Source organism: Cottoperca gobio, chromosome 3 (assembly GCF_900634415.1).
Source record: "Cottoperca gobio chromosome 3, fCotGob3.1, whole genome shotgun sequence".
NCBI lineage: Eukaryota > Metazoa > Chordata > Actinopteri > Perciformes > Bovichtidae > Cottoperca > Cottoperca gobio.
Window position 1 is genome coordinate 23,556,722 of NC_041357.1, and position 27,466 is coordinate 23,584,187.

At 39.6% G+C, this 27,466-nt stretch overlaps 1 protein-coding gene across 1 annotated transcript; it reads left to right on the forward strand.

Annotated features, from left to right (window-relative positions):
* The first annotated feature begins 808 nt into the window (after positions 1-808).
* On the forward strand, positions 809-27,344 carry tspan15 (tetraspanin 15). Its single transcript, XM_029460542.1, has 8 exons — positions 809-1,184; positions 10,134-10,319; positions 10,784-10,858; positions 12,482-12,577; positions 21,967-22,083; positions 24,195-24,245; positions 24,624-24,740; positions 25,151-27,344. Exons 1-8 carry the CDS (start codon positions 1,095-1,097, stop codon positions 25,313-25,315), a joined length of 897 nt encoding a protein of 298 aa, XP_029316402.1. The 5' UTR covers positions 809-1,094; the 3' UTR covers positions 25,316-27,344.
* Positions 27,345-27,466: the final 122 nt, after the last annotated feature.

A 27,466-nucleotide genomic window follows, 5' to 3' on the forward strand; every position in this document is an offset into this window, starting at 1 on the left:
TTAGCTTGTTTGAGGTCTTATTTAGAATTTTTTTGATGGTGATGTGTAGAAAACAAAGTCTTGATATAGCAGTTAAGAGGATCAACGTCACAAACAACTAAAACAAATTCAACAATCCTAATTCAGAGGCTTCAAAGTCCACATTTCGGCAAGTTTTCTAAGAGATTCAGTGACCGTTTCCTTGAGATGATTCAGACCCTGACACAACACAGCAGGGTTTGCCAATTCTGCACAGTCTCTCTGTGCTTCACCACTAGGGGGCAAAGTTACATGTTTTGAGTTACTGTTTAATCAATAATGTGCTGATTAGTTGCTATAATAGACAAAATATAATTTTAAAGATCATGCTTAATAAAGCAGAGATTATGCATTTGCATTTCATGTTTCTTCCATGATGTATTTATATATATGTTTTTTATTAATTGTTTATTTATTGTCTTTTTTAATTTGCATGTAACATGTTTTGAAAAGCAAAATAAATTGCGTCTCACATAGATATTCATTGGCAACACAATTCAGTTGGTATTTGTTTGTATAAAAACAAATTTGTGTGCAAGATTATTATTTTATTTTGTGTTTTTACTCCTGATTCCTGAATCCACAGATGAACACAGGGTAGGTAAATCAGGTAGGGGATTACTAGCTATAGAGGAGGGAAGTTAAATCAGTGACATGGTGCTGTAGCATAGTTTTATGCTGTCTTCTTGGTCAAACCTCTCTTAAAAATGTGCTTATTACAACCGAATATCAGTGAGACTTTTATTTTTTAAATAAAAGAAAAAGAGGAGGAAGTGCAATGAGCCCATCATTCCTGGATACGCCCCTGCCACAATCTTCGGATCAATGTTGTGCTTCGTCGGTCAAAATTATTTGTAGGCTATTTCATATAACCTGTCAATCATCTAAAAAAATATCTCCATGGGAATATACAAGCTTTAAAAAGCGCAACACTGCGCCTCGCTATCAATTTCAGCCCATAACCATCCAATCCATCCATCCATCGCTCCAACATGCGCTCCCAGGTGTGGTGACGAGGACAACGCGGAAGTGTCAACAGCACTGAGTGCCGCTGGAGTCAACTGTCCTCAGACACGATGTCCAGCAACGACGATATCAGATACTGTCACCGATGCTCCTACATTCTCCTTAAATTCACCCTGTTCGCCTATGCCATCGTCTGGTGGGTAAGTAACATCCAGATTATCGTTCGTTAAAGAGGAGCGCGCGCTGTGTTTGCGGGGGCAGAACGTCTCGTGTGTGTTTCAATCATGTTTCAACTGTGTGCCGTCCAGCTCCATTGGAAGAAATATAATGTTGTTATTGCGAGAACATGATGAGATAGAAGATTGTATCCCCTTTTCAAATGGAGTTGTGTGATCTCCAGTGTTGAAGCGACAGGTGTTGTGTCTGTGGAGTAATGTTATTCTGCAGGATCGCAGACTTTGATCACCGTCTGTCTGTTACAATGTGGCCACACCCTCCTCTGTGCACCTTTACCCTGCTCTTACCTTGGCTACCTGCCTGATCTGCGCTGGGTAAATAGTACGAGATAGCAGATGAAGAGAAAAGGGAAGAGAAACCGTATATTCAGGCTTTTTTACCCCCCCCCCCCCCCCCCCCTGCTGTAGTCGGACATGAGTCATGTGTGGGCCACCAGATGACAGAACAGCAACAACGTTTTCAGTTAATGTAAGGAAGTGAAAAAACAGAGTTGAATTGCTCTAAATAACAGAAGTGGTCCAGTAATTGTATTTTTCAGATAACTAACTATTAAGTTAAGTATATTCAGATAAATCTAGTTACATTTTCAGATATCTTTCCTGCTTTTTCCAACTTTTGACACCACACTTGAATAGTGTGGGGTTTATATTATATGCAACTACTAATGCTTACATCTAAGTGCCATTACACTTACATAAAATGGAAATTGGTCTTTAAAACAACACACACCTTACACAACGGTACACAACAATTGTGTATCTTAAAGGGTGAGAGACCTCAAAAAGCTGCCATTGAAGACACCATTTTAAATAATGACCGCATGAGTTTGTAACTCATGTGAAATGATCAAAATGTATGATTTAGTTGAGTAGCGTACAGTAAAGGTAAGATTAGTTATTACCTATATGAAGGTTGTGTGACATCTGATCAAAGTGTGCAACGCCTTCTTTTCTCCACATTTGATTGTTTTTGGCCTTCTTGTATTTTAGCGTTGTGTAAAGAAACACTTTGTATTTCTCTGTAGGGTCCTTTCCATAATGTTGTCAGTGGCAGAAACCATTATTTTCAGTGGATGTACATTAAGGGTTTGCAATTATCTAATTTGATTACATTGCAGTCTCTTTTATGGCTTCTGTCTGCAACGTTCTCGCTTATTACTGGAACAAATCTGGGTTGCACTTTAAGTGTTTCTAGGAGAGCGTTGAAGTGTCCCCTGAAGAGACGTCTTTGTCCAACCTACTAACTTGTTAGATGAAGTCAATAAATAATATTTAATTTAAAAACAAGCAGTAAAGGCAACTTTACATCAGTCAAAATGTGGTTGGTAACAGAGCGATAGCAGACTAACGTCACATCTTCAGATGCAAAGGATCATTGTCTAACACTTTGTCCGGTGGTTTGGTGCTTAAATATGTTTGAAGAAGCTGCGATTTGTCCAGTCAAGGGTGAAATGCATTCATAATTACAATTTACTTGCATCAATTTCTATATTAAAGGCAGTAACTTAAAGCCATATCATTTTTTGTTGAGGACACACATTTGTTATAACTGAAACAAGATACTCTGATGGCTTACATTCTGTCAGTTTGTTTTTAAAGAATAAAGGTTTTCGTGCAACATAGCCAAACCCTGCAGCTGCTCCCTCTCATAGACATCGGGACAGATTGTATATTTGTGCAGACAGATGGCTAATTGACACAACTGTTACCGTGCAAAGTTAATCACTTATTTGTTTCTTCTGTGAGACGTTTATTCAGGGAGCGAGAGAGTGTGGGATGTTGAGGCACAGGGAGTCAGTAATGTGTTTGTTATAGAGAACGAATGCTGCCTTGATAGGAGCGGTGAGACAGATTAATGAGATATATTTACTTTGCTCCTACAGCTTGTTGATTCAGTCATGATAAAGAGACATCACACGCTGTCTCTGAGGAATGTGGTTTATCTCTGCGTGATGTAGTCAAGAATAAAGAGCAGCTTGGGTCATACCGTCACATCCTCCAGGAAACGTTAACGGTAGCGAATGTTCACACGCAGTATTAAAGTGGATTTATTAAAATCAGCATTTGTTTTCTTCCATAATGTTTCATAAAACTGGTGCGTGGGAGTAATTGAAACATATTTTGAGTTGACTGCATATTGTTCCCACATGTATTTAGTGGTGAAATCAACAAATGCTGATAAAACAGGCCGCTTTGTTCTGATAGTTTGTGTCGCCCATACATGTTCCAGGGTCCTGATCTCAGACCTTTGCTTTCTATTCAATCCTCTCATCTTTTAAATGTCCTAAAAAGGAAGCTGTAGGAGTATTCTTGGCTCTTACTGTCTAGCTTTCAGGTTTTTAATTCAATTTTCTTCTTAAATGTTTTTATAAATCACTTTGTTTTTCACTCTGATTGTCCCGCAGGACAGGATGTCAGTGTGCTGGGAACCAGCTGCTAAATAGCATATGTTGGAGGAACAATGTCCAGGAGTTATTTCCTGTTTACTGTGGAAAATAATTTAAGCAATACAAAGGAAAATGACTTAAACTGGTTTTATACTGTATGATCAAAGGTGACACAGACTAACAGGATAACACGGAGTCATTCTGAGACGTTGTTATGCCCGTGTGTCTTTGTGTAGTGTCTTTGTGTAGTGATGATGCAGACAGTGCATCTGGTAGGTGGAGCAGAGTTGGTTGACAATGTATTAAATGTTGTTATTGTTGACATTTAAACATGAATATTATTTTTTGATTACTAGGACATGATGGGAGTTTTGTAAAAGTCTTTTATCAGCAGTTATGATTACCATTAGCGTATGCTATACATGCCTGTATCTTTCCGCCGATATAGATGACCTATAATTACCTGCTTCTCATGGCCGATACCCAGATAAGATATTTCCCCTTGATATATATCGTGCATCCCTAATTACGTTTTGTAATATGTTAATCTGTAAATTGAATTTTTAAACCAATTTAATGTACAAGAAATTGGAGTTTTTTTGCATTTTGAAGATACAACTGTGCTCTGATTCCACTTCACGCTGCTGTATGAGGTTATTTGCATTTTTAACCTTTTTTATTTGCACGGTGAGGGTTGACTGAGCACTCTGTATTTAACAGGGGCTCATACTGATGCACACTAAAACGCATGCACACATTGGAACTTCCCTGTTTAACGCAGGTCTTTATCTTTTGACCACACCAGCAGTTGGAGTAGCACTGTGTGCCTTACAAACTGAACAATATCTGTTGTTGTGGGAGGGAATCATTACACGTTCAGTCCTCAACCTTTACTGCCGTTAAAGGCCATGTCCCTGTTTGCTTCATGTGAGAGTCACAAGGTTCACATTTCTTCACATTAGTCTAACGTCCAAGACGCATTGGTGTCAAGACGACCTCCTCCATTATTTTAAGTACTCAAACCAGTGTTATGTGCCCTTTGATGTCTGGCTAACAAATGTGTTAATCAGATGGTTAGACTTGAAACGACACACAAGTGCTTAAGAAAACCTACTTAAAGAAAGCTGTCATTTACAAAAAACAATGGCAAATTCCTTTTTACTGCAGTCCACTCCAGTGTCTGGTGGAGAAGCAGACTATAACTTGAATGTCACTCGAAGAGCGCAGACCTCAGCCAAGCAGTTCTTCCGTAATCCTGCTGACAATCAAACAATCAAACCAAACTGAAAACATGACCCTCTTGGCCGAGGTAATTGGATTATAATTGTGTCACAAGCAGAAGTTTCACACTTTAGACTCTAGAGATTCCTATAAACAGGCTGATGCTTAGGGAGGTCCGCTTTTGATTGTTGGATTTGGTCCACTGAAGATTAAACAAGAATCTGCAGCCATGCTCGCTGCTCTGTGAGGCTCATACCTCCATATTTTATTTGTCTACTGCTTTACGGTTCACACAACATAATGTGAAGATGCTTCTTTTTTTTTTTGCCACATTAAAATGAGATAATTGCCAACCCACTTAGAAGTAAGCGGAGCTCTAATTTGTTCAGTCTTCATCCGCAGTGTTCAGGGCCTGCCCTGCATCCTTCACATGTCTGTAACTAAAGACAAACGTCAATGGGCAACAGTTATTCGTCCGTCAGTTTGACTTTCATCGTTTGTGTTGCACATTGGCTACACATGTTTGAATTGAACATAGAGTAGATATAGTAAATCCAGTTTCAGCACTGTATGCCCCACAGCAGTTAGTCAAGCGAACTAGCACTGTGAAATTATTTTAGCGGAGTGTAATAGGTTATATAATACAACTTAACCTTGGCCTAATGCCCTGATATTGTCACTAAGTCATCTGCAGCTAAGTGCATGCCGATAAACAGAGAGCTGCCTGTGTTATTATATATCTCAGATATTCAAGATTTGTTTGCACAAACCAACACAACTCTTTATGAAGATGATCACTCATGATCGTCTTTACAAAGAAATGTAGAGTTGCTCTGTTTATGGCTCTAAGTGCCCCCCCCTCTGTTCTTGGCTGAATCTGAGTGAGTTCAGAGTTGGTGTGTGGCTAGAGCGCAGCGAGACACCATAACATACAGCAAGCAGGGACATGTACGGAAAAGACGTTATGTTGGATTATAGTGTGTGTGTGTGTGTGTGGGTGTATGTGGGTGTGTGTGTGTGTGGGTGTGGGTGTGACTGAATTAAGAAGGTTGACTCCATCGTATTGCAATTGTTTTCCGTTGAATGACTGCTGGTGTAGAGTGATAACCAACACTGCTACAAGTGTGAAGACAACACACATTAATTTAGTAGATACAGTAGCTCCTTGAGTGCTAATTAGCAAATGTTAACATGCTGACACGCCAAACTAAGAAGGTAAACATTACCAACATCCTGCTCAGCATTAACATGTTACATTACAGTTCATTAGACGCTTTTGTCCAAAGCAACGTACAATAAGAGCAAACAATCATGAGGATACAACTCTGAACAGCAGGAATCTTGCAAGTACATTAGCGTCAAATAGGTGAAATCATTTAAGTGCAGAACAATAGCTTCAAATAAGACAAACCAATGTAAGTGCAACATACTGTACAGTACAAAGAACAGAATTCTTATTTATTTGCAGTCGGCAGTTTTTCGGCAGGAAATCGGCAGGCGTGGAGCTACTCAAAGTTAACGATGGCTGTTATCAGCTGGTATCGGAGGTGCTTTTGACTTGCATTATGAGTATTGGGCCAATGTAAATTATAACGTTGTCATGATGAGTTCAAATGTCTTGTAAGATATTTAGTTTTTGGTGAAAAACTTAGAAAGCGAAACTTAGTTTGAAAGAGATGTTTTCACAGCAATATAAAATAGATATTAGAGAGGGAATTAGGACCTCTTCCTAACAACAATGAGTATACAAACTTAATAAATGAGTGTATGTTGGAATACATGGGATTTATTTTCTATATGTTTTTATAGAATCATGGTTTTTCACTGTTTTTTGTATCGACTACATTTCTGGTATCTTGATATCTCTAGCTAATTGAACATCATAAAGATAATAAAAAAGGCAGATGTTGCAAGTTTCAGACTCTCTTGACCCTCCCTGGATACATAAACGATAAAGAAAAATGTCATTTGCTCTAAATTGGCGTTTGGCGAGTTACTGCTTCAGCTGCCTGATCATCACACTACAGTCCTACTTCTACTCGTGCTATTTGGCCGTAAGTGAATCTGTGTAAGTGGCTTTTTTAATTGTATTAAATTTCATTTAACTTTTATATAAATTAATTACATTTATAGTATACATTAAAATGGAGGTTCATATCATAGACAGATATTTCAGACACAACTAAAACGGCATAGCTTGATAATATTAGGGCTGAGTGCAAAATGTGTTTGTTTGTTCTTTGTAAAATGTGTAAACTGACCCTTTTTTTTTAGCTTTTCTTCAGTCTCATAATGTCCCAGGCAGCGACGGTTGCTGTCGCTGATTGTATAATTAGATGATAATTTATTGCAGATGCGGCTTTGATGTATGTTAATGTGACAAGGAAGGAATAAAACCCTGGACTGGATAGTTTGCAAATTATCTTTGACTGAAGAATCAAGCTTCTGTCTCAATCTGTTGCTCCTGTCGTGGTGCAGGGAGCTCTGGTCTTTCTAAACTCTTGTTAGAGTTGAGGTCAGAAACCATTATAACTTTTGCCAGATGGCAGTTCCTGAATGAAAGGGTTTATTATAATCTAATTAAACTGACCTTTTGAGGAAGGCTCAAATTAACTATTTTAATTTCTATGTAAATGAGCGTTGATGCAGCCTAGGCTAAATAAAACAAACCAGCACTTATTAAATAGACCTTATGTTCAGTCACTTGTGGCTGGCCTGTTGAAAATAAAACCAGCAATTAGCATTCATTAGCAGCTATACAGTAGTTGTTGAGAGACGAGACAGTTTCTACCTGTTGGGATATTGCTAAAGCGATTACTGAAGACTGATATCGGTTTATGATGATGTCGATGTTTTATCCAATAAGTTTCTGAACTATTGAATCTAATTTAGGTTAATTGTGTTTCAAAAAATGGATGGATACAATAAAAGCCTAAAACTAAAAGATTGAAGGAGAAAGAGTCTAGACATTTAGTTGCTTCTCAGCATTTATTGTTCTTAAAAGTTCAGACTTGAATTGATTATCTTATTATGTTGGTTACAAAAATGCTGTGCGTGTTTGTGTGTTGGTGTGCTTGTACTCCGACAGACAGCACAGATTACTCCCAGTAGATTAACTGTATTCAAAATTAACTTGCTTCAGAGTTCCTAATTAAAGAAAGCTGTCATTTTAAAACAAGAATGAATTATCTGTGTCTGGTGAAAACATTGATTCCAATGCTCTAACTAAGCTGTGGGGTTTCATTAGCAGAAGTTTCACACTCGAGGCTCCAGAGATTCCTGCAGACAGGCTAATGCTTAGTCAGACGTCAGTTTTCTAAAGATTAAACTAGAGTCTGTGAGGCTGCACTTAGGCAGGGTGGTGCTTTGAGCTAAATGCTAATGTCAGCATGCTGATGCTAAACAGAGGCCTGTACTACAAACAAGGATGTGGGGTTAGCAAGGTAACTTCAGCGCTAGCGCTGCTAGCGTGCTGCTAACCCTTCAGTCCTACGATGGTTCACTTCTTACCGCGTTAGATCACCGATGGTAATTTATGCTTACACAGGTTAGGTGTGCAGCATAAGAGATCAACTTGTGTAAAAGCACAGTCTACTGACCAATCACAGCTCGGTGCGCAGATCAAAAGATAGTAAGAAGTTATAGGCTATATAAAGTCATAATACAGGCTAAAAGAGACACAGTTTAAACTGCTTAATACAGAAAGAAGAGCTGGTGACTGTGTGAATGTGTAAATTGACACTGCAGGGGTCGGGAACCTATGGCTCTTTCGATGACGCGATATGGCTCGCTGACATTTTTAAACATGATTAACAAGTAATAAATAATTATACTGTGTCATTTTAAAGTAAAAACATTTAGCAGAGGATTTTGTTTTAGTTCTCCCCTCTCCTTTCCTCCACTCTGTCTCTGACTGTAACTGTGTGAGTGTGAGAGAGTGCGAGTGCGTGTGCGTGTGCGTGCGTGTGCGTGCGCGTGCGTAGGGGGCGGAGCCCTGCCCTTCGTGAAACAGCTGAGGGGAAATTGCGCAAAGCAAGCAGTAGACCAGGGGTGTCAAACTCAATCACAGAGAGGGCCAACATTAAGGCATCGTTTCGGGGGTGAAGCTTGGAAACTGCAGCGCTCACAGAGTCACACTTTGCCTTGAGTGTGTCGTTACACTGGAGGTCAATCAGCTCCATTTGGATGTTCACATGTTCTGTTTCCACGTCTCACTGCATCACACATGTCCGTAATCACACGGCCCTGAAGCTGGAGGTTTAACAGTGAGATGCTTCGTTATGTCGCACATAAAGGCCAGCTCACATCGTCACTTTTAGTCCCAGAGATCTGTGGTGTGTTTCCCTTTGCTTCCAAATACTGGCAGATTTCTTCACGCAACTCAAAAAATCTATTCAGCACTTTCCCTCGACTGAACCATCGCAGCGCCATGTTCAGAATGTATCTCCTCAGGAAAAGACTTTCATTGACTCTTATAAAGTTTCCTGTCTGTGTTACGGTGTTTATTACATGTTCCATCTCCAAAGCTTTACAACACAGCACTTCCTGGTGTGTGATGCAGTGATACACCGTCAGCTGCATCTTCTCCCGCATCCGGCCCACTAATCCGCTCTTTTCACCGCATCGTAGACTCTCCGTCTGTCGTCAGCATGTTCTCCATCTTAGTTTAGTGTGTTAGGCTAACATTAGCTAATTAGCTGATGCTGAATGCCATTAGTATTTTGAATGTCTGCATAACATTTAAAGGCAACCCATCTCATAAACGTTTCAGTCGGGACCAAAGGTCTTACAACCACGCAAGAGTGGTTTGACTGGAGTATGAACGGCAGTGTTAACGTCTTTATGTTGAGTTTATAATAATGAAATTAACAATAAAACTACCAACACTGCCAGTGGGTCATCTATATATTGTCATCTATACAGGATAGTTTACGTGAAACCTGTAATTGATACGTGCGCTGCATGCATTGCATAATATACATTGCTCATAATGTGCATAGTATTTCGTATACAAGTACGTTTTTCATGCTAAGTATAAAGAAGAAATTGGAACATGATTCAGATTTAATAAAACCGCTTTCAAACCCCAGTTCTGATCAGATTTGTACATCTGATGACAAAAACCAACAACCCCATGAGTTTCCTCTGCCAATGCTTTCTTTTACACATCATTTGTTTTCATTTCTAGCAGATAAGTGGTGGCTGTGAAACTGCTATAATTTGTATGAATTCAGACACCCGCTTGTTTTCCCATCACGTTCAAACTGATGACGAACATGCTAACGGCTTCTCGTTGTGTTTCCAGTTGATAGGAGGCTTCATTCTGTCCATTGGCATCTATGCTGAGGTGGAGAGGCAACGCTACAAGACACTGGAGGGAGTGTTTTTGGCGCCGGCGATAATCCTGATCCTTCTGGGAATCATCATGTTTATTGTTTCACTCATTGGAGTCTTGGGTTCACTGAGGGATAATATAACCCTGCTGAAAGTGGTGAGTGGTGTGTGAAGTTTTTTCTGTGGGTACTAGGATGTGTTTGTAAATGTTCTATCTATAATGCCACTTTAGAACAATGCATGCTTTCGCTGATTTATTTTCTTATTTACAAAGCAGCATTAGTTATGCACCAGTGTGTTAATACTTACCTCTATTTGTAGCAATAAATACATTTTATTAAACAATATAAACATGTGAAAAAGATACAGTTGCAGGATAACTCATGCTTTTCTAAAATGATGCGTCTCAGAATTACTAATTAGTATTAATGGCCGGTTCTGGTGGAAGTAGAATGCCACTGTTAGGTGATATAGCTTTAAGGCAGTGTTAAAAACCCTGATTTCATTGTATCTAAGTTTACCAAACATGTCTTTTATATCTATATCTATATATTATGAAGATAACAATCTAAATTTGAAGATTATAATGGTTCTTCCTCTCCGTTGTCTGTTTGTTCACAGTTCATGTACACCCTCACCGTGTGTCTGATCCTCGAGCTTCTGGGAGGAATATTGGCGCTGGTGTTCCACAACCAGGTAAGCCGTCCAAGGTGTTGATGGATAACCTGAGAGTTATAAACACACAGACGGGCTGCTTCCTCACAGGTGCATCCTTAGTCACCTGGACAAGTGACCGTGCTTATTCATCATCAAAGAACAAAGAAAACATGGACGATCCGTTTTAGATGTTGTAAGGGAGGAAGGGTTGTAAAGCCAGTCATATGATAGTCAAAATCATCATTCCAGTATTATATGTTTATCATCAGCTGCTGTAAACATTACAAAGTGTTGTTGAGCACATGACAAATACTAACAGTGCATCCTCCTTTAGTAGATTCTTTATATATTTATACAAGTGAATTCAGGTAATTGTTTCCGGTCGTGATTAAATGTGCATCCAAACTTGCTGCTAAACTTTTCTTATCAGATATTTGCCTCCTTTCTCTGGAGTTCAGGGTGTTGAATAACAACCCATAGTGGTTTTTATATTAGTGTGTCTTGTATTGTGTGATCTATGGAAGTCTTGTAGAAGTAGTTTATTTATTAATTTGCATGAAGATGGTGTTACAACTGACATTAAAGTGCTTCATATTACTTTTTGCCAGATGAAAATATTATGACAGGTCAATGCTGAGATATTAATTTAATCGGTTTTCTTGATAAAAAGCTCCGACATTCATGGATATTCCCCTGTGGGGTGAAGCTTGAGTATCAATCTGTCTCTTTAAGGCTTTCAACCATCTCGCATGAATAACAGCCATCTTGGAATATACTTTTTACTTCTGTTTGTCAAAAGAAAAGCTCAATTATCAACATAATGATTATACATGTCAGTGTACTAATGACACTTCTATTTAAAATTCAATAAAAACCCAGCTTCTAATATGTCACATCTTTCTATTAAGTTAAAAAAAAAAAAAATTGCAACGTATTTGAATAAGATTTTAGTTTCTTTCCCGTCTCATTTCCATGAACACTGCGTTTAAAGTTCGAATGCCACATGAGCTCAGTGAGTTCTTTAATAATGGTCACGTGTCTCAGAGGGAGACGCTTCAGTAGACTTATAAATCTACTCAGTGTAATGCGGTTTGAATGTGGCGGCATTGCACATATACAGAAGATTAACTGTGAATATCTAATATGTTCTGGGGAGGAAGAAATTAAATGAAAGGCTCGGTGCCTTTTTATTCCGTGTGACTCATGAGGGGAGCAGTGTCGCGTCTATTGGTGGTTAAAAGAGAGAAGTGAGCATCAACGGGCCTGAGTGACTCGATGCTTTGTTGCCCTCATCTCTAATGAAGTATAAATAAGACTAATGTATCCAAAACAAAGACTGAAGTGCAATGAGTGGAATCGTTCCCTAAATGAAAAGCTCTCCATGAATGTACTTAGTGGAGTTCCAAGTTTCAAATATTTATTCTCAGTCTCCGGACTGACGCATTAACCGAACGTGACCCCGCTGCACCAGATTGTGACTGACAGATGTGAGCTGTCAAACTGTCGTATTTTAATATTCCAGTTCAGTGGATCAGTCACCTTGACTAATCTGAGCATTTCCTCTGCAGAGCTGCCTGTCTGGCACTGTGTCGTGGAAACAAAATGAATGTGCTAACATGACGTCCTTTTATCCCATTAAGACCGTTTCTCTCCCTCTAACAGACTGTGGATTTGCTGAACAAGAACATCCGAAGAGGCATAGTGAACTACTATGACGACCTGGACTTCAAAAACCTCATGGACTTTGTACAGGAGAAGGTACGTTTATTTCATTGTTTTCTCAAATATGTAATAATGCAGTTCACACAGCACGACTGTTGAGTATAACACGGCTCAGTTAATTGTGCAGAGCCACCACGCTGCACCTGCTCCCAGAGAGCGTCCACAAACACAGCCTGAAGATCTCATTACCAACTTTTTATTAAGTGCAAGGTGTTTCAGTGTTTGGGGTCAGCAAGCTGATCACACAGTTGAAATTAAGAAGCAGCAAAAATCCACTGATCAAAAGAAGAGAAAAGACAAACGATCCGTCGGTCTGCAGGCTAAACGCCACATGCTGCTCAGGAATGTGCAGAGTTACAGCACACCTTCCCAGTGGAGCGGGATTGTTTCTTGATTGAATGGTATGTTGGCTGCTGGAAGGCCTGAAAGCAGTTACTTAGCTGCTGTTGTGTGGAAGGTAATTTGGTGGTTTATCAATCACCTGCCTGTTTGAATCCCTTCACAATGGAACTGGTCAGCTTTTAAATGAATGGCTTGAATCCAAAAGGCCAAACTTCCATGCATATATAGTAGGTGTGTAGCGGTGCACAGACGTCACGGATGCTCTTGCTTTAGACGGATGCAGCATTTGGCCTTCTTGAAACTTTGTTTTTAAATAAGGAAGATTTCAAACACTTCTGTATTACACACTGGTAATATTTAAACATTGAAAGCAACATTTAACTCTACGTATGAAGACAGTTGTTGCCTTGTTACCAGAGCTATTTGACATAAACATGATAAATTAATCTGTTGATTAAGAGACTTTGTGTCAATAGTTTCACAACTGCCAGGAATAGACTTTGTTGCTGGAGAGATGACAACAAATATACTTGTGCCATATTTATTTTAGCATGCCGGCCAGTCGACGTTCTCATCATCTTTGCTGAACTTGTAGAGGTTCTTGTAGAAGTGCGTTACCTTCATTATCCCTGCTAACATAAGAAGGACAGCTTGCTTTGGCAGAAATGTTTTTAATGTTTATCCTGTGAGGGGATTTGTTGAAGATCTTCACTCACTGGCACAGTGCCTCAGTAATTGTAGAAAGACATTTGGCAGCAGCGGCGTGAAGCTTCTTCCACAGTATATTTTTCCTGTCATGGTGTAAAGTTGCTGTTTTTCTCAAGTGTCCTGCTGCAGGAGAGATTCAAGTGAGGACTTGGACAATACAACAATCAGAAAACCTTAATGATAATAATATGGACGGAGACGGGCGATGTGTTTGAGATGGAAGAAGGCCGTCTTGATGAGCTGTTTAGTGTGTCGGTGGAAGGAGAGGGTTTGATCAAAGATGACTCCGGATGTGAGGGGAGGTGGATACTGAGGAGCCGTCGATGTTGAGGGTGAGGTTTGTCGTGGAATTCAGCCGATACAAGCTAAGCTAAAGGGCGGTGAGAAGTAAATCTATTATACTGAAATAAAGACAACTTGGTTAAAGAAGTGAGCTCTTTATTCTTACGGGAATGGAACAACAAAAATGTCAAGCGGTCTGTCGTGAAGTTCAAAGTACAGAGAATACAATTACACTATATAGTCACCAAGTGGGTGGCTATGTTTACAGACAATCGGCTGTGCAACTACGCACATCCGGCTGATACCAGAGATGCAAGAATGTCAATGTGACCCGACCAGAGTGTACTTTTGGTCTGTCTCTGTAAGTACAACAAAGAGTAGATGAGCATATCGAGAAGAAGAAAGTATGAGACACAATAAAAAATGACCATTACAGGTTGTGGGTGGATTTGGTTTCCTCACGTAAATGGACGTCAGTGGATTTACCTGCTCGAATCGTTTGGTGACGCATCTTTTCTCGGTTTAGACTAAACGATGTCCGTTTGTTGTGTGTGGGTTGATAATGTGAGATAATGTGCTGCACTAACAGTGTTTTTGTTTCGCTATAAACCACACGCCCTTCTGGGCTTCTATCAGAGGCGTCCAGATCATCTGGTTGAACAGATACAGGAGTGACGTCTCTGTACGCATGTCCTAATAGGCCACAACGAGCCGAATGCGTTGGTTACCGCCGAGAAGAACAGGACGCAGGCTTTAACTGAACCTCGGTGAGCTCGACGCTCTTTGCGTCCACACAGCATTGCTCCCAGTTGCCTGGTTTGGCCGGCCATGTCCTCTTCTCGTGTCGGTTCATTTAGGAAAACAAACCAACGCAGAAAGAAAATAAACCAAAAATACTCCAGGGATGACGGTTATCATTCATTACGTCTCATCTATAATGGTCTCAATAGAAAGACGCCTTGTACCAAACATACAAAGCCCACCTGTGAACCTTTTTATTCCAGTTGTAAAATAGTGTGGCTCTAAATGTTATCAGGTGTGAAACAACAAGAAAAGAGAACAATTTCATTCTGGAGCCAAAACACAAATCAATGAATTAGTGGCAGCTCATATTATATCTATATTTATGTGTTAAGTTCATTTCAAGCTGACCTTTGTATGTTGTGAGTTCAACACCAGGGCTGCCACCATTGTGCCCCTGAGCAAGGTGCTTAACCCTGAGTTGCTCCTGGGAGACTGTCCCTGTGGTGAGTTCCCTGTAAGTCGCTCTGGATAAGAGCGTCTGCTGAATGACTTGGAATGTAAAATGTGACGATTATTCCACCAGCAATGGCGGCCCCTGGCCTTCACACTGGGAAAGAGAGTGAGGGCCTTTTTTTATGCACAGTTGATCAAAGAAGTGATCGTAAACTACTGCAGTGTCTTATTTCAAGAAGCTTCCATTTTTTAATTTCCCTCCAAATAACTCAAGACACCCGCCCACATTAAACGCAACGCAGCCCAAATATATCAGTAATTATTTGATTCAGAACTTGCCCTGCAGTCACAGCGTATAGTGTTTTCACAGCAGTTGCATCAGGATTGTGTGGTTTATATCAAGAAGTCTTGCAGCAGTACGAACAACAAAGCCATTCAGTGGTTTGGACAGACACTGACTTCATTGGCTCAGCGCTGTGACACAAATGTGATCATGCATATTTATAAGTTCATTTTGGATTCATCACAGAAGGCATTTATGTAAAGCAATTGTATTTGCATAGCACGTTTTAATATTAGAAACTCAATGTGTTTTACATTAAAAATGCATCAAGAAACAAGTAGTATGTGTATATAGAAATAATGATGAATAATTTAAACAGAAAAGAGACATTAATAAAATCTACACACACAGTAACTGATCCAAAGTGAAAGTAGGGAGGCTTTTGAATGTGGACATAGTTGTGATAGTTGTATGTTATCAGTAACACACCACAGTAATTAACAGCAATGTAAAACACATCTGGATCTTATTCCTGGTGCCGACACAAAGCACTGCATGATGATCTGAGAGGTTTGAATGCTAAATGCACTGATATTATTTATACATTGAATTCAGTGTGTTGCAGAAACTGATTGTAAAATGCATTTAAGATGTGCTAAAAGCTTAGTCACATGAGGACTTAGTGGATTATTCAGAGTAACAGGCCTTTTTTTTCCTGGAAAGATGCTAAACAAACAGGTTTTTTTAATTATAGTTCATCTTAACACCATTGATTACTCTGTTAATGGCTGTTTCGGTGCTATGGTGAGCTCTGACACCCAACTGACAATTATACACTTATCCAATTATTTGTATTTGATTTTGCTAAGAAAGAAAGATCAGTAGCGAGGGTGGAGTTGAGAGTCTGTCACGCAATTTAATGTCATCTGTGCAATCATGACATAAAGATACAAAGTAAGTGTAATATTCAATGTGATATTCATACATCCTTTCTGTCCAGAGTAGCCTAGAACCAGATAAACGTGCACAATCTATGGATAAAACTGGAACATACACACACACACACACACACACACACACACACAGACTCTGTGGCTACTTAAGTAATGTGAGTCATAGAGAGAAAAAACAGCCGTTTTATTATGATTCATGTTTAACCACCTGACTGACACATGAGTGTTAAACAGGAATTGATGCAACTTTGTAAACCGAGGTATAAAAGAGGGAACTCAACAAAATAGATGTATATAATAGACATCAAATTAGAAGTGTGATGTTGTTAAGTTATTTAAATGTATAGGTCAATGTTGCTCTCTCTGAAGAACAAATCCGTCACTCCGCTTGTCTGTTATTGACACCTGGCGTCATCTTATCACACCTGCCTGGGATTGATCAGTCTGGTCTTCAAAGTGTTTCCATCCATCAGACCGGAGGCTGGCTTAACAGGTGGGAACAGTCCATCGTTCATGTGGTACGAGAGATTGATGGTCGGGTTGTATTTGTGTAGATCCTTTATCGCTGGCCCCGTTTCTTCACAAGGGTTTGTCTAAACGTATTATCCTCCAGCGACGCATCATTGTACAATGAGGTTAATGCTGTGTTATTGTGGCAGTAGAAGGGATTTGATTGAATATACTGGTTGTTTTTGTCTATTGAGTCCCTTTCTTAAAAATGCATAATGAAAATTAAAATAGATTTTGCAAGAGAACATCTTTAACACTTGGAGCTATAAGCAGAAAGAGTTGAAAATACCTTGATTGTCATTGTGTTTAAAAACCTTCTGAAGACGCAAGGCTCTGAGAAAAACAATTGCATATTGGAAGTAGTGTCTGCTTTTTAAGTACATGCACTTGCAAAATTGTTTATTTATGCAAGTTATGTATCTTAAGATATCGGCAAGACACTGTAGATATGAACACACGTCGGCATGTTCAACCAAAAAAATACTTTTCCACCACATCATATGATGCATTATCTTCTGATTGCTGTGCGCAGGTTAATTTGGGGTTCCTGGAGTATTTATTTGTGTACGCAATAAAGCAGAAGATATATGAGAAACAACTCCTGTCGGGGGAAACGCACATGACAGAAGGTGCAACTAAGAGCAGGACATTAACATGTCTGGAGGAAAGCCTGCAGGAATAGATTGAATGAATGTGTTTTCTGAGAAATAGCAGAAAATACACAGGATAATGTTTCTCAGGGGAAATTCTGTGTCCAGGAAATGTCTATTTCTAATTACATGCTGGCTTTTGATCTTACACCCAGATCATTAGAAAGTGAACGTGAATCCTTCTTTTATTAAATGTTTTATATTATTGTGGTCTCTGCTACTCCAAACACATTCTGTACTATAAAATGCAACAGCATGTTCTTTGCACTGGGTACCTGGCTGCTTTTGAAAGTCATTACTCTTAACAGCAGACGTGTTTGTGCATTTAAAGCACCGGTTTGTGAAAATGAAAGATCACAGATTGGTGCAGACTTCATCAGGGGTTTATTCAGTGTTATTGGATTGAACCGCATAACTTTAATCAACATAAAAAAAAAAAACGTGGTCATCATTACTCTTAATTTAGAGGAAATAATAGCAGCGGTGGTCAAAGGTTTAGGTAATATGCTTAATAAAGATCGTGATCGGCTCCATTGTGTGTTATAATCAGGAGACGCAGTATCAGTAATTCTGCCTTCTAATTATTATATTATATATTTACTTAAATGTGTTTAGGATTCGATAGTAACGTGGTAAACATTCAGTGCACAGGTTCCATCAGAGGACAGTGATTTATTAAACAGATCAGCAATTATCCAAAATGGAGAAAGTGGAAAAGTCATACTTTAATGCAGAATAGTCATCATGTATTGTTGTTGTTGCGATGATCATGCATGTTCATTGATGCAGTGCTGCTCAGTCTGCGTTACTCTTCATTTAATGTTTGTTTTATGCTGCAAAACCAATTGCCCTTTGGGGACAAATAAAGTTGAGCGCTGACATCGAAAGCGTCTTAAACTGGTAATAAAGGTCATGATTGTATAAAATCTTCCTTCTTCAATTTAAATAGTTTAGATAATTGATTCTAAACTTGGGGTTTCCCGGAATCGCCAGATGGTTGAGGAAGGAAACGATAAAATAACATATTCAAAATGAAATGCAATATTTTAAACTGGGCTTGGACCTCTGCTGCACCGGTGATATACTTTGACTTGTGTTCAGTGCTTCATTTGTGACTCTGGGAATGTTTTTCTTTGGTTTGTTTGTCGGCCTGAGTGGGTTTTGATTGAAAATAAACAGCTCCCAACATAACCTTATTGGTTTCTCTTTCAAATATTTATTTTGGAAAAGGCAATCATAGGCACAGAAGCAGACACTAAAGGAGTCACGGTTCTGGTATTCTGACCTTTTTAATGCTAACCTGTAATCGTGCACGGAAGATCTGTACGCATCGTTGCTGCATGGATGGCATGTTACAAAGATGGCAGGGAGCAAATGATGGACTGACTTCTGTCTTGCGGCCACACTTTGACTTATTGGCCAGCTGACTGCTCACTCAGTCAGACAGTGAGCAGCCGGTCATCCGTCAGTTCGCTACAAAATCAGTCACTCCTGCAAATATTTCATACTCAGTCCTGAGAGTCAGTCGTGTCTCTGTCTCCCAGTAATTGTCCTCTGAAGGCGTTTGTCATCAAACGGGGAAAAAGACAATAGATAGAAGAAAAGAGATGATAGTAACATGTTCCTCTGTGACACCGGCAGAGCCAGACTTTGATTGGCATCGAACAGAAAAAGTATTTGATTAAGAAGAAGTAAAAAGCAATACATTTGATAAACAAATAGTTGTGTGATCCAGTCATCTGAAAGTGAGGAGGAGAGTCTCTACAGTCCCTTCCCCCATCTCCTGTTGTCACATCGGTGTTGAGAGATTGGTCTTTCTCGTGAGGATACAAAACCCCCTCAACTGACTTTACTTACTTTTCTACTTATGCCTGAGACCCCTCCTGGAGTATAGACCGTCGAAAAGGGACCTCCAAGTTAGAAACCTTTAAATATTTGAAACTCTTAAATGTGGTCAGCTCTTCACACGGTCACATCTGCGTCACATGTCTCGCTGCTGCTTGTATATAAGTGTTGAGTTGTTCTGAGTGGATTTAAGTTCCCTCTCATAAGCAGTGATGCAAATTATTTGTCTAGGTGCTTTTATTGTGAAAGTAATGAACGCCGCCGTTGACAATGTGGGAGCAATAAAGACGTTGCCGCCTTGGTTTCAGACGACTGATATTTATACGTTTTATAATTGGATTACCTTTAGTCTGCTTTGTCGACGAGCCATGTACAAGAGCACTCGTGTTTGCAGAATGCATACGAGAGGAAAACTCATAAATACGGTTCTTAATAAAACGCTGTCCTTCGTAACCCTTTGACACACAGGCTATGCAAACCCCTTCTAATGCGCAGCATGGGTCCAGTTTCCTGTGTGATCTCATGGCTCAGTGTTTCTTTATCTGTAGTGTAAGTGTAAGAAAACTGATTAAATAAAAACATATGGGTACAGCGCAACCTGTCATCTCAATGCACACATGCCTCACAGATGACAGTCACATGTTTGTGCTCCTTCACGGGGCTGTTGCACCTTTTCAGTCTTTGTCAGCCGTGCACTCTTCACTTGCTCCTCCTGTAGCTGGGTGGAGGCTGCGTTTGTTCTTTTTAGCCCACATCTTTCCTTTGCCCCTGTAATGTGCTTTTGGAGGTGGGGCGTGCCTCCATGCGCCTCTTCATATGTGGCATGATAAGCTCTTTGCCCAGCTCCTTGATGAGTTGCCGCCGAGCATTGGTCACACCACCCATGTAATCAGGGTGTTGTGCAGTGAAGGCCAGAGCTCCATGGTGCCACCTCCATGTTCTCCGCTTACATGTGTAGGTGCGAACCATCTGATCCATTGTGTCCACTCCTGATTTTGTTTTGATATGGATCACTTCTGGTTTCTTCTTCACACTGTTGTCATCATGCATGGTGCTCAGGAGGACAACAGTCTTCCTCTTCTTCGGCACATAGCTCACCGTGGTCATGTTGCCACTGAATCCAAATGCTGAGCTATGCTTCTCCCTCGATTTGGAGGGCTTCGTGGTGGTGATGGTCTAGTGCTACGCCTTCCAAACATTCACCACAGTTACACTTACAGTTCAATATCTCAGTGTTATCGGCTGTATGATGTATGTTATGGGGTAATGGGGTATTAACGTTTTAACGTCAGGATACTTCTCTAGTATACCGTGCAACACTAGCCAGGTTTAGGGTTGGGTCTTGAAACCTTTAAAGGTAATTCACCGTATTAGTACTGATTCAAGTTAAATCAATCATGCCAAATTCCGGTACCTGGATAGAAGTATGTTGTCATATCTACAGTTTCTTATTAATAGACTTCACAGTGCATGCATAAGTGTAACTAATAACATTAATAACAGCTGCATTGATTAATGCTGTTTGTTACACCTGTGCTTGTGCTGCTATGAGAAGGTTATATTTGATGGTAATTAAATGAACACTTGGGTTACATCATCGTGTTTGTGCTGCGGGGTGGTTTGAACAGCCTTCAAACCTCGTAACACTTTAAACTGATGAAGAAGTTGTTTGAAGCAGCATTTAGTCAATGCGACTTAAAAGCTTTAAGCCACAAGCAATAATAATTAACGTCCTCTAGATAGTTTTTCAAAGCTTTCCCTTCGAACTGATGGTGTTTTCTTTTCTCCAGGGTTTGTCAATAATGGCTGAAATAGAAGGCGATACAAAAGAATTGGCTGGTGCAAACTATTTTCTGCAAGCATCAATTTGTTGATTTTAGGCTGCAAGTGTTATTGATTCAGGAACAAACACTTCCGCCTGCGAGGCAGAGGCCTGGGTAGCAGTGGCCTTCAGTAGGAAAATGTCAAAGTAAACACCTCCATTTGATTTTTTGCTCTTTTGTTACTTGAAAATACATAAATTGCACTTTTTTTGTTTGGTTTTTACCTGAACTTTATTGCCTTTTTAAATGTCTCAGAGGATTTTGAACATGTGCACCACCTCAAGAAGAATATTGTTTTCATTAATGTAAAAAGGTTTTAATTACTGTTAATGTTTCTAACAGTCATTCTGCTGTGTACTAGCCAAGAAAGAAAGGTTGTCATGCTATAGTCTTAACATTTAAATCTCCTAATTTTTCCTGATGGTATCGAATATCTATATTTATTTAAGGATATTGTTTTGAAGTTAGAAATTCCAGTATTGTGACTAATTGAGATATAATTGAAACAGGTTATTAGTATATTGTAATATAATATTGTAGTAATAGTCATAGCCTAGCCCTACTGCCACTTGTACACTCATTTTGACTCAAGTTGGAGAGACGTGCACACATAAAAATTATAATTGCATGCAAATTGTTGTTAGAATTATGGCTCATTTTATCCCAAAGTGTTACGGGCATTACGCCGGCACAGGAGACAAATGTTTTTTAACCAGTTGTTTCCTCTGCCTCCCTTCTCTCTTCGCTCTTATTCTCCTCTTTCATCACTCTCTTAATCTCTTTCCAATTCCTGCACTTGTCTCTACTCCGCCATCTTTCTCGTCTCTTGCAGTTTAAGTGCTGCGGAGGTCAAGAGTATACGGACTGGTCGGTCAACATGTACCACAACTGTTCTGCACCCGGCCCATTGTCCTGCGGTGTCCCTTATACCTGCTGCATTACTACCAAGGTAGGTATCTCTATCAAATACAAATAAAGTGTCTTGAATTGAAAGGAAAACACAAAACAAAGAGCAGGGAATTAGAGAACACAATCTGCTTGATGCAGGAGGAGGGGTTCTCAAAGTGTAGATGAGTTCTCATTAATATGATTGAGAGACTTCTTTAAAACTACAAAACAAAATAATTCCAAAACCAATAAGTTCTTAATGAATCATTAAGATGCCACGAAGCTCTCAGCAGCTGATGATGGATCCATTTGTCCTGAAACCTTTTCTTCTTAACAATTCAGCGGTTTTTCCGTGGTAGCTTTTACATCTCACTTCCACATTAAACGTGTCGAAATGTTGACAGTAGTGGTGCATTGTGGGTAATGCACCTGGTCTTGACAATGAAGAAGAATGCGAGGAATTATAAAGATGATATCTCTGATTCTGATGCATCAACTTTTATCCTTTTTCCCGTTACAAGTGAAGAAGTACAAAGCAAAAAAAGGTTCTCTTTTACAAAATAAGTGCAACATGAATATTTGATGTATGTTTAAATGCTGGAATCCTTTCAATCCCTGCCAAGAGCACCTGGTGCTGAGAAAGACACCTCGTGCTTTTATACTGTTGGTGGTGTGTCAACTAGTTTTGAAGGTCAGTGTTTGATGCATCTGTAACATTTTCTAAAGTGCTTGGAAAAAGCAGACATTTCATCCTTCCTGGCTCGATTCTAAAATGACATTATAAATGATGCATTTGTAACGGCTCTGTGAAGCCATGAACACTCACATTCTGTTCCAGTGTGTGTATCATTTTTAGTAATAACTTGTAAGTTTAAAATACGTCTCTTCGTCCTTATGATGGTGATGAAGACGTTCACATGCCAGACACACTCGGGCAGGCAATTCACTCGCACGCAAAGCAGCGCGTGTGTTTCCTTTCATTTATACGATACACTCCCCAGAGTTTACACCTTTTTAGTCCGACAGAAAGGCAACAGTTTGATGAACTTGATGCATTCAAAATCTAAAACAAATTGGATTTAATACGGCCAATAAAATGTGTATAATGACTTGAAAAGGTTATCTCTCCTCCGCGCCTCTCTTCCTCCGCCAGACGGCCACGAGAGATTGACACTTTTTCTCATCTCATTTGTATATATGAATACATTTTAATATTTTTGAATATGGAAAACCACAAGCTGAAAGTCATAAGGGACATGCTCGCGTCACACTCTTTAGTTTATTCACACACACACACACACACACACACACACACACACACACACACACACACACACACACACACGGTGATAGCTCTGCAGGTCCTAATGGAGTCCTGTAACATTGAAATGAGTTAGCAGGTTCCCTCTTCTCAAAGTAAATAAGTTTTAATGGGTTTTTGGTTAGATCCCTAAAATAAGGTCTGTGTTTAACACAATATAAAGAGATTCTTACGTTTTGTGCTAAGACGTAAAATCCGCCAGTAAATACCCTTCTTGTGAATTTTAACGTTTTTACGTGTGTGTGTAAAAAGGTGTTTTTGCTAGCAAGAGGCTAAATGAGTGTTGATGTTTGAAGTCATGCGACCGTGGTTTAGTTAGCGTATAGCATTAACTATATTTACATTAGCTTTTTGCTTCTGCCGATTTGCATTTACGCTTCAAAAATCATAAAGTGGTGTTCATTCGTGAAGGTTATCTTGCTGTAAGTATCATTTACGTTTGTAAATCCAACGGACCAATCCCGTTCCGCCGGAGTGATACTAATTTATGGGTTGACCTACAAAATACTCATCCTTGCAGCACACACACACACACACACACACACACACACACACACACACAGCTTCTCCGGTGATGTGTTCAGCAATCGTGTGGTTCAGGCCGGTCATCTGTGTGTGCGTGAGAGAGGCAGTTATAATGTGTCTGTGTTTCCCTGTTAGTCTATTTGGCATTTTGACATTTGACATTTTGGACTAAAAGATTGCCTCCTGTCTGCTTCTCTCCCCTCCTGTCTGCTTCTCTCCCCTCCTGTCTGCTTCTCTCCCCTCCTGTCTGCTTCTCTCCCCTCCTGTCTGCTTCTCTCCCCTCCTGTCTGCTTCTCTCCCCTCCTGTCTGCTTCTCTCCCCTCCAGCCTAATGAAGTGGCAAACACTATGTGTGGCTACAAGGTGTTGCAAAAAGAGGTAAGGCCTCAATGACTGAATTACGAAACGACTGATGTCTCATTAAAATGCAACTTCTCTCCTTTAGTGTCAGTTTAAAATATTTAGTGCGGTTTTTGCCTGCTTTGATTTTAAATTGGCAACTCCATAGTGATGACTGAATAGAGATCAGGCCCTGCAGGTCCAGGATGACTTGTTATTGTTCAGTTCATTTATGAATTGAAGATACAATGTATTGTGTAATGTAAGTTTATTGAGTCATAATGTTGAATGATGTGCTGATGGTCTTAGATAATTAACTAAACTAGTAAAAAAACAACTTAATAACCGATTCCTTGACTGTCGAACATGAACTGTGAAAAACTGAAGCTACAGTAACAAAATATTTCTGTTGCTCAGCGTTTGGACTTGATCTCAACGATCCACATCAGAGGCTGCACTGACGCGTTCTTCATCTGGCTGATGGACAACTATAAGATTATGGCTGGACTGCTACTGGGGATACTACTGCCTCAGGTACACACACACACACACACACACACACACACACACACACACACACACTGAGGTAAAGGTTCACACAAATGTCTAATAGAATATAATGAAGTGATGACATGTTGGACATACTGTAGATATAAACTGCAACTTGACTGGTTGGTGGAGGAATACAACCTCCTGTATTCAGAGAGGAGTCTTTGGTCTTTCAGAAGTAAAAACATTTGAATTGAATAGCTGTGTGTGTGATCCAGCTCTGCCTTCGTTATCAGAAACTGACATGGCTTCAGACAAAACGACGATAAAAGCGATTCCTGTGCTTCCACTTCTTCCTCATCTGTAACGCGGGATGGATTAAGACACAAGGATAAGATCATGTGAGGCACACCTCCCTTCCTTTACTTAACTTGCCTCTCGCTTTCTGTCTCCAGTTCTTTGGTGTGATAGTCAGCTGGCTGTACATCACTCGCGTCGAAGACTCCATCAATGAGTATGGTCACTACATGGACCTACTGGACTCGAGCCCACATCAAAGAGCCACCAAGAGTCACGGCCACATGGCCAAATGGTTTATGTGTATGCCAGAGATTGACTGACAGCCTGCAGGTTTACTATATGCTCACTCCACTGTGGAGAAATAAATGTGTTGATGTTTTGGGGTTTTTTGGGATGAAAGAACTGTTGAACAACCAGATTCCCCGTTCAGTTGTACTGTTAACTTACTGTAAGTATCCAACACAGGAAATGTTTGCATGACAATGTGGTGTAAATGATTAATTACTGTGTTAACATACTAATGCATGCGTGGGGAACAAGAGCTCATTTAGCGTTTAGCTGCATTGTGCCCAAGAGAGTCTCAGGGATAAACGCAGAAACTAATGCTTTTACTTTCGCTTCTGGTTTTATAATATGACATGAAATGAGTTCAGTTCCTTCAAACAACCACAAAATACAGCACTGACTTCTTTTCTTACTTTTATACCTGTGTTTATTGTTAGATCTTTTAAAGCATTGCTCGGCTCCTCTAAACAACCTCTGGTGAAGCAGCATCTATCGTTCAACCACGACTATTGCACAAAAGCTCTAATGCAAGACGTTGTATGCGAAGACACTTTCTCTCATTTAACAGCTGGACATGTTTGCCTTATTTGTATATAGATCAAACGAATACTTTGAGTCTAAAAATGAATATGTTGAACTTTGAGCCTGTGGAATAAGTTTTTGTTTTTACAGCATCCTGCAGTGATGATGTGTCCAGCACAATAAGTGTTGTCTATGATACTTCTTCTCCATCAAAGCCTTAACTTTGACTTCTTAAAATACATTTCCTGTTCATCTTCAGTCAACTTACTAGTATAATGAGAAAATGAAGAAAAGTTCAAGATGACCAGCTTTATATTGATTTAAAAAGATGACTGCTGAGGCTGTGCCACTGCCACTACAAGAGTATAACTCAGCGTTATTACGTACAGCAACCATGTCTCCACAAATGTATGGACTAACTTGCTTTGAGTCTTAAACCTGAATTAGTTTTTTTTTTTCAAACATGACTAAATGTGTTCATGGATAAACCCACAGAAAGTACAAGTTTCAACAAATGGAGCATGCATTTCAATTTGGTTCTTTTCAGTCAATGCCAAACAGGATTTACCTCTGCCCATAAGTTTGCACTGAAGGGTCAAATAGAGATTGCCAGGACTTTATTCTCATCATATGGTTGCATATCAGGGCCAGATATATAATAATCCTGATTAAATTAAGAGAGTAAATGTTGGGTTGTCCCTCGGAAACATTTATTTTTATTGTTTTTATATGTGCAACAGTTACTACTTGTGTCTGTTCAGGCTTTTTGACGCATCTATTTGTGTCAATGAACAAGGAAAACCGTCAAATTTAACATTCAGCAACATACGACAGTGAGACGAATACGTTTATGACGTTATAGATCGTCTTAGATTATAAATGAGACCTCTCCCATTTAGTCCAGCTTATCAGTTGCATTTGCAGTATAAAAGTATCGGCCTTTTTTTTTTTTCTTAAGCTAAAATTGTATTGACCCAGCTTTACTGGAAAATATAACTTCTTTCTACATTTTATGTCCTTTTTCTCAGTCATTTCTGTGAAGTCTAATCATACTGTGTAATACTTACAACCAAAGAAAGTCCATACAGTACTTGCTGCCTTTTAACATGTACAGCTTGGAAGATGTTTGTATTAACATGTTGCATGACATTAATATCTCAGTGATGGTAATGATGACCTTTCTGTAACCATCATCACTATAGTCTACGATCTCGTACACATCACAGTTAAAGTGCCCACGGCGTCACTTTAAAGGAATAAGATGAGACACGGACGTCTATCCCAAGCTGTCTTATTAGTTCGATAGCTGCCGAGACATTCGGCCCGCCACCACTTTGTGTGCTGTGTGCGCATCATTAGTCCTGTGCTTCATGCCAGTGCATACACTCATTACGTGGGTGGCCTCACTGGGAACTGCATCATATGTTGTTAAAGTTATATGAATCTTCAGTTCATTGAGTTGTACAAAACCACATTTATTGAAAGAAGGATGTCAAGTGGTTGTGCTTGGTTGAGGGTGGAAAATAAAAATATTTAATACTGTTGTGTTGTTTATCTTTGAGTTGACTGGAGCACCGAATAGATGTTCCTGTAAAGGGATATTTGGGGGATGAGCGACTGTTAAATAAATGAAGGCTGATACAGTATCACACTGTGTGTTTTCT